The sequence below is a fragment of the Leiobunum rupestre genome, chromosome 1, assembly GCF_980474605.1.
Source record: "Leiobunum rupestre chromosome 1, qqLeiRupe1.1.hap1, whole genome shotgun sequence".
NCBI classification, from domain to species: domain Eukaryota; kingdom Metazoa; phylum Arthropoda; class Arachnida; order Opiliones; family Sclerosomatidae; genus Leiobunum; species Leiobunum rupestre.
This window is the reverse complement of record NC_143384.1, coordinates 44,357,320-44,366,144: the sequence shown is the minus strand read 5'-3', so window position 1 is coordinate 44,366,144 and position 8,825 is coordinate 44,357,320. Positions and strand designations below refer to the sequence as shown.

Sequence of the window (8,825 nt, the reverse complement as noted above, 5' to 3'; positions counted from 1 at the left end):
TTTTGCACCTTTACTGAAAAGGAATTTAACGGCTGTAATTGAGAAAAAAAAGAATCTTACTATCACTAAAATAATAAATGTTTATTATAGCTGCACCAATCATTCATAGACCCCCAATTGTTGCTGCGCTTAAAAACATTTTGTTCCTTTCGCTGTTGACAAAATCTCCAGGCCAATTGGTAACATCTTTCTCCCAATCTTCTAAATATTTCATGAAGTCTTTTTCTAGCCACTAAAATTAAAGAATGACATTTATTTTCTTGAAGCATCCAAAAAATGGTTTCATTTACCTTCAAGTTCAAACGTTCATTGTTTTCATTTTCATAGAGAAACATCGGATAAAGTAGTCTTCTCAACCTCATTGCCTGAACCCACCGTTGACATTTTTCGGTCTCCTTTTTTGCTGATGGAAACTATATGAAAAAGACTCCAAGGTCTCTGTCTATTAGTCGAGTTTTGTTTGGAACTACAAGACCCATATTTGCAGACAATTCGCTCATTTCGCTGAGGCTTTTTTTAAGCCTTGGATAGTTTAATAAATATTTGACTCGCCTATAAGATACAAATCATACAACCATTTAATAATGTTATTAAAATTGGAAAAAGTTGATATATTTAAACGCAATGAATATTTACCTTTAGAAAATAAACCTTCCAAATCGTAAGCAAATTTGAATATATTTCAGAGAAAATTTAAATTTGCTCGCTCGATAGAATGCAGAATGATGAAAATGATCAAACGTTCTCTATACCGCTGCCAGATGGCGCTGCAGTTATACGCGTAAAATCAAAAGAAAAGCAACCAATAAGAATCTAGGAGAAAACGGAGTTGACACGTGACAGGAAGTTAACCTGGCCAGATAATCTCGACGCGACCGTGTGTTTGGGCAACATCCCTTTTTGTACTGTTAAGGGTAGGAGCTGCCGCTCCCTATCTAAATTCTCTCTGGTGGAACATAAAAGTACAATGGAAAGCCACCAACGGTCAAAATATTACAAGTAAATGGACAAGGGTTAAGTTAGACCATTTTAATTTGAAATAACATGACTTCGGCACATATGCCTTCGAGGCGGAGAAGAAGCTAATAATCATAAAAGTGCCCCTCGCGTTTGTAAATTTGTCAATAACTTAAAATGTAGTAATTTTTAACAAAATATGGGATTTATAATTTAGGTTAAAGCCCACTAAGTAGAGTTTAAGTTGTCTAATTATAGTACTCAACAATGGTTCTCCCTTCTGTGACGACGTTATTGTTTCGTTGTTTTGAATTTTAGCTGACATAATTACCAAAAGTGTGTCAATCGGACCTATTTCTTAATGAATGTTACGAGTAAAATACAAGTTGGGAGGGGAGAAGGGAAAGTATGCCTTGGGGAGGGAAAGAAGTTAAAACCAACAAATAACACCTCGTAGTGAGGAACGAAGGAACTAACGTCGTAAGTAGCACTGGTCAAAGTTAGTGTATTTTTTGATTTATCGTCGTTCTGTGGAGATGCTATCACCATCTACATACGATATAATACCATAGACTTAAAAAGATCCAGAAAGGCAACAATAGCAACAATAAATAGTCTTTTTTGTGGTCGATCTCGAGTCGAGCATTCATTAAACCTTTAGCATACGAAAGTACAGGGATTGTCACACTTTTTGTAATTATGTCACTTTTGCTTATAGGTATCCCTCGCGTTGATTGGATTGTTTTTAAATTGGTCAGTAACATAAATTATAAACAATATTGTAACATGGGATATATAATTTACGTTAAAGCCCACTAAATAGAGTACAATTTGTCTAAATATAATACCATGGACCCATAATACTCTACAATGGCTCTCTGACCACGTTATCATTTGGCCATTTTAAATTTTAGCTTCCATTGACAAAAATAGATGGCACCACGCTCTTAAGTAAAGTCACGTTTTTCGAAAAATCAGGTAGATTCGTGGCCATCTCTAATAACAGGGGCCCTTTCATAATACAGGTGGCAATGATAGAGCCGTCACTTATTTTAAGCGCTATTAAAATATTTGATTTATCAATCGTGTTTAACTCAAATAAAAAAATCTAGCTCCAATTTTTTGTCGTACGATACTTTTATGCCCATATTCTATAATTTGACTTTTGGACCTGCCAACGATGCTGACAGAGCTGATAACTGTTCTCTTCCTCTCCCTATTTTAAATTGAAAGTTTTAAAATAGTGTAAATTCGTTGATCGAGAACGATCCTATCTAAATATGGAACAGGAGTCAACTCATGCCGGGAAGAAAAACGAAAATTGGAAAATAGAGAAACTATTGCGAACCGGAGCCGACTTCGAGAAGCATTCGCCGTTATTTTGCGCAGCGATGAACTCCAACTTTGCAGAGTGTCAGTCGCTGTTGGCGGCTGGCGCTAACCCTAACTTCCAACGCGTGGAGGACAAATCTACGCCTTTATTGGCGGCAAGTCACGTTGGACACGCAAATATTGTGAAAATGCTAATTTTGAAAGGTGCCGACGTGAATATGACGGACTGTAACGGAATCAGCGCTTTGTATGCCGCATCGAGTAAAGGCTTCAAAGATGTTGTATCTCTACTGCTCGAAAAAGCCGACATTAACTTAGCTACCAAAACGGGTACTACCGCTCTTTCTATGGCAGCATTCAAAGGTCATCTGGAAGTCGTACGATTATTGTTGGTGAAAGGAGCTAACGTTGATCAAGCAGACAACAGTAACTACACCGCTCTTTACGCTGCGACCCAAGGAGGTCACGTTTCCGTAGTCAATATTTTGTTACATTACGGGGCGAGGGTCAATAAGGCAAGTAATTTTGGAATGACACCACTTTTCACAGCCGTAAAGGAGCGTCGCGAAGAGGTAGTTGCGATATTGCTGAAGAACGGAGCCGATCCCAACTTTACCATTGATAAAGAAAATACTCCGCTAATGCTAGCAGCCTTGTACGGTCACGCCAATATCGCCGCGCAGTTGCTGAAACACGGAGCTGAAGTTAATCGCGCCAGTCCTATTAAAGGTACTCCGCTACACGCAGCCTCGCATCATGGCCCTCTGACCACCGTCCAACTTTTATTAAAAGCCGGAGCCGATCCAAATGCGACTAACGCCCAAAATATGACGCCTTTGCAAAACGCAATGCGCTTGGAAAATATTGACATCGCTGAGTTATTGTTGAAAAGTGGCGCTAACGTGAATTCTTTGGACGATTTCGGATGTTCAGCGTTGCATTTAGCGTGTCTTCACGGAAATGTCAATTTGATTCGCCTCCTGCTCCAACATAACGCGGACATTCGTGCTAATTTCGACGGATCTACGCCTTTGGATGTCGCGTTTAGGCATGGCCATACTAATTTGGTGAAGGTGATATTGCAACATGAGTTGGCGTCAGTGAAAAAGGACGAATCAAAAACAGATTCTGGAAAAGCCAACCTAGCCAAAGACCAGTCAAAAATAGATTCTGGAAAGACGAACTTAGCCATAGACCAATCAAAAACTGATTCTGGAAAAGCCAACTTAGCCAAAGACCAGTCAAAAATTGATTCTGGAAAAGCCAACTTAGCCAAAGAAAAACCAATACCAGATTCTGGAAAAGCCAACTTAGCCAAAGACCAAACAAAAACAGATTCTGGAAAAGGCAACTTAGCCAAAGACCAAACAAAAACAGATTCTGGAAAAGCCAACTTAGCCAAAGACCAATCAATAACAGATTCTGGAAAAGCCAACTTAGTCAAAGACCAGTCAAAAATTGATTCTGGAAAAGCTAACTTAGCCAAAGACCAGTCAAAAATTGATTCTGGAAAAGCCAACTTAGCCAAAGACCAGTCAAAAATAGATTCTGCAAAGACGAACTTAGCCATAGACCAATCAAAAACTGATTCTGGAAAAGCCAACTTACCCAACGACCAACCAAAACTAGATTCTGGAAAAGCCAACTTGGCCAAAGCCCACCCAAAACCAGATACTGGAAAAGCGAACGTAACGATGGATAAATCAAAAACAGTTTCCTTGAAAGTCAAATCAGCGAAGCCTAAAGGTAATGTCAGGGTTACTTGAATTTTTTATATAAAATTCAAAATTTTATTGGTCGTATCATAAGCCTATCAACCCTAAGTTTGAATCGAAAGGCAGTGTTGGTTCAAGCTAACGACTGTCGAAAGTACAGCGCTAAATCCGCCGATGCTGCCGTGTCGCGCATACCTCTTCAACGGTTAGGGCTAGAAGAGTCAATGATATATCGTTAGAATATACATGCATCGCCATTGATAGCCTTTCATAAAGTTTTTAAATCGAAGCCCAAGAAGTTGGGCATTTGCCCAATTTACCGTTTTCGGTAGTTTGGCTTTAAGTGGTTGATATTTTGTTAAAAATTAAGTCCGGTAACGTTAAAAAAAATATTATTGGATAGGTTAGGATTCATTTGAACTACAACTTCGGTTATATCAGTAAATATTAAATTTAAGTATAGTTTTCGGGGTTATTTACGGAACCCCAATGTTCGTGGTTTTATATTTCCGCCTGAAAGTCGACATAACGTTCCTTAATTTAAGTTAGATTTTCATGAAAGTTATATTTTTGAATAGCTGTTGTTTCAATATATCCTAGAATTGCAATTTCGTTGCTTAATTTTAATTCTTAGTAAGGTTTTTGGACAGCGTATAAGTACATTGGAAATACGTGTGGTTATAGAGACTTTACGCGAATTTCTCTCTGGCATTTTCCTAGGTCGTTCTAATAGGACCCAAAGTAACAAATAAGTGCGACACTTATCGGAGTAATACGCGATGCTTACAACGTATGACCTGAAGTAACAAATAAGTGTGACACTTATCGGAGTAATACGCGATGCTTACAACGTGTGACCTGAAGTAACAAATAAGTGTGCCACTTATCGGAGGCTGTTCTAATATGACCAAAAGTAACAAATAAGTGTGACACTTATATTTCCGCCTGAAAGTCGGCATAACGTTCCTTAATTTAAGTCCGATTTTCATGAAAGTTATATTTTTGTATAGCTGTGGTTTAAATATAACCAAGAGTTGCAAATACGTTCCTTAATTTTAATTCTAAGTAAGGATTTTTGGGCAGCGTATACGGAGCCCCGCAATTTCCAACATTGTAAATCCGCGTGTTTATAGAGGTCTACGCGCCCGTTTCCCTCTGGCGTTTTTCAAGGCCGTTCAGAGTGCGCCGCGCTTTCAACGTATGACCAGAAGTAACAATTAAGTATGACACTGATCAACCTAGTCTTCGGCGTATGACCAGAAGTAATAAGTGTGATCAGAAGTAACAAATAAGTATGAAACTGATCGAACTAGTCTTTCCCTAAGGTGGTGCCTTGGGTATTAGCCTAGCTGATTATTATTATTATTATTATTATTAACCAGAAGAAATAAGTGTGACACTCAACGGCTGACTAGTAGTAACAAAAAGGTAGAAGTAAAAAATAAGAGTGACACTGATCGAAGGAATCTTCGATGCTTTCAAAGTATGACTAGAAGTAACAAATAACTGTAAATATGTATATATGTGTGACCGTGGATATATTTTGGTCGTGATACCGGCGTTGCAGGTTGCTGTGAATAGCTCAAACAAACTTAACACATTAGAAGGATTGTGTGTATTCTGAGCGTCGTACGTCTTGTTAATATCTTGAAAGGTTGTCGTTTTAAAATCAATAAAGTTGAAGCAGAAAATCCCAGCGCGTCAGGCCATCTCTTATTATTATTTCTATTAAGTGAAGAATATTAACATTTACATTTTAGTACCGCCTTTTTAAAATTTGATATCGTTATGTTTTAGTTGCATTTTTTGACAAATTTAATTCTAGTAAAGTTACTTTATACATATTCTCTATTATCTCAAATTACATTTGAGCTAAAAGAAATTAACAAAATACCCAAATTTTCTTCTTTTCTGCAACTGACTATTTAATATCTTTGATAATGACTTTAAAAAAACACACAATTTATCTGTGTCTAGTCGATTATTTTTAGCTAATAAACAAATACAGAACAGCAGTATCGCTTTAAAATGTGTTGTTGTAGATTTAGGGTCGGTTTCGATTATGTACAGATATTTTGGCCAAGATGGCGTATTAGTTTTAGTTTCGCCGTGTGTTGGGTATAATTTAAAGTAAATCATAACAAGTTAAAAAACCGTACCACTTGGTTTGAACCAGTCAACCCTGACTAAAATTAATTTAAGTACTGCACGCGAGATGTATCTTATAAATTCCCGTTTCAGAACAGGTAGTGTGGCGATTCTTTACGTTAAAATTCCCTAAACGTACGGTTTAAATGGGTAATTATTGAAACGGCTCGTATATTCCTGTCAATGTAGATGAAGCCCAGCAAGATGGAGACAAGTTGAAAACTCCTGGCAAACCTGACGTCATACCATCAAAGTGTGACGTCCAAAAAGTGGAAACTATTTCTGAGGCTGTCGGAGCATCGAACATAGGATTTGATCCTCTGCAATATTCCAGAAAATTGCAAAGAGATAAAGCCACGCTCAAAGAGAAGATGGAATCCTGCCATGACCCACAAGAGATCGAGCGATTGTCCGAAGAAGTGGACGAACTTAGCAAGCTGATTAGTCAAGAAGCGGAAGCTATTTTCAGGGAAGGAATGAGGAAAATCGCCAATTTAACAGCTGGAATGAAAATATACGCTCCAGATTAAAAACGTGATGTCCTTATTACCATTTATAGACATTCCAAGTTTGGTGTAAACCTGTGTATTTCTATTTAATATTGCATTTGAACTTTGTATTATTTTTACTTTGAAATAAATACGGTTGTTTTGAATTCCTCTGAGAGTGAATTACTTAATCTTAATGAATGCACTTTATGACTTCATGTTATTAATTTTAGCAAGAATTTATAATAACTTACAGTCGCGTCAGTTACTAATTGGTGTTGAAATTCGATAACTTTTTAAATGATCACGAGTATCTGCTCGCTATTTCGAGCGAAGCTAATGAAATACAACCACTTCGTGCAGTGTGATGTAGGAAATCTATTTATTGAGACTAGAAGATTCGGAAAAATTAAAGTACAGTGGCCTTTTTTCTATTAAAATAATATTGTCTATTTAGTAAGGGTTTGTAATTCTATCTGACTGAAAATGTTTTCCATTATAAAGGTACAAACCTTAAAATAAATCATCGTCCTTGAAATGCAGGCTGCAAACCTTCTGTGTATCTTTTGGTACAAAATCATCCCGACAAATGTTTTTTAACCTTAAACTTCTAAGGATTTCTTCGCTAGGAAACTCGTTAAAATATAGGTCTTTCCTATTTACATGGTTAAATGTACAATATGGTACGCTACACGAAGGCATTTTGATTAATATTTCTATCTTTTACCTATTTAGTTCCAAAGATGTACATAAGTATATTTTATCTTCAATAAGATATCAAATTAGTTTTCAGATTCTTACTCCTAAAGTTAATTAGATATAAATACTACCTAAGAACGGTTATAAAATCGTGAATTTGCTATATAAATGTAGATTTAAAAGGTTTAAGTACTAATATGGCGCCTTCGCGTTAAAAACATGTCTCTTTTTCATCATTTAATTTTTATAAGTTAATATTTTTTAAACTATGAATTATGCATAAATATATTAAGAAAATATAGTTTAACTTACTAAAACTTGTATTTTCTAAAAAGGAAAGTGGAAAACCGAAGACATTTTTTTTTCTGCGATTTCGCTTATATTCCCCGCCTTTGGCGATAGAAGGTTTTTGGTCGTACGTAGCGCCCGTAGCGGGATTAATCACACACGCAAATTTAGATGCGAGGCGATTGACAGTGCCGCTAAAGCGCACTACGCGCCATCGAAGTTGGCCGTGGTTGGGTGAATGCAGCAAAGCCGCGGCTTTCAAAAATTTCAAAATCACGTGTTTTCCTTGCTGTTTTGCACTGCTTCTAAACATGACGGTTGCTAGATATCCGGAGATAAACCGTTTCTTACTACCTGAAGGTGGCAAATCCCGTTGGCAAATTGGCTGATCGGTACCAATAGGTGGTACCAGACGAAACTTTAGGGGTCAATATATGATCCTAAGGGATGACCGAAAAAGCATGATGGACGTCTCTAATCCGTAGAATTTAAAAATGGTGGCCATTTAAAGATAGCCGCCGCGTAAAATCTAAATGGTTTAGATCTCCGGTTCTTATTATCGCATCAAATTAAAGTTCGTAACAATATGTACTAACATTAATAGGGAGGGCGCTACAAGGGGATTTAAGTCGACCCACCATTTTATAAGAGAATATTTTTCGATATTACTTTAACTATAACTAAAACGAATGGTTTCTTACCTTTAATTTAAGACCGTTCGTAAAGAAATCGAACAATATGAGCCTACGTTATGAACTTTTAAATCGTGGTCGTCGTTTCATCGTGGAAATTCACGGCGATGGCATTATTGGGAGATTCTTTACCAAGTCCCCACTATCATTGAATACTCCTTACCATAGTCCCGACTATCATTTAATACTCCTTACCATAGTCCCCACTATCATTGAATACTCCTTACCATAGTCCCCACTATCATTTAATACTCCTTACCATAGTCCCCACTATCATTGAATACTCCTTACCATAGACCCCACTATCATTGAATACTCCTTACCATAGTCCCCACTATCATTGAATACTCCTTACCATAGTCCCCACTATCATTGAATACTCCTTACCATAGTTCCCACTATCATTGAATATTCCTTACCATAGTCCTAGCGTGGAATGTAGCAAGGAGTATTAACAACTCGGGCGAATGCAGAGGCGCACTACCACATATCATTTTATATTAATT

The 8,825-nt window shown here is 37.1% G+C and overlaps 1 protein-coding gene across 1 annotated transcript; it reads left to right on the top strand.

Moving 5' to 3' along the window:
- Positions 1–2,182: 2,182 nt before the first annotated feature.
- Positions 2,183–6,718, top strand: LOC149963047 (uncharacterized). The gene is made up of 2 exons (XM_090170442.1): positions 2,183–4,035; positions 6,342–6,718. Exons 1-2 carry the CDS (start codon positions 2,238–2,240, stop codon positions 6,680–6,682), a joined length of 2,139 nt encoding a protein of 712 aa, XP_090026568.1. The 5' UTR covers positions 2,183–2,237; the 3' UTR covers positions 6,683–6,718.
- Positions 6,719–8,825: the final 2,107 nt, after the last annotated feature.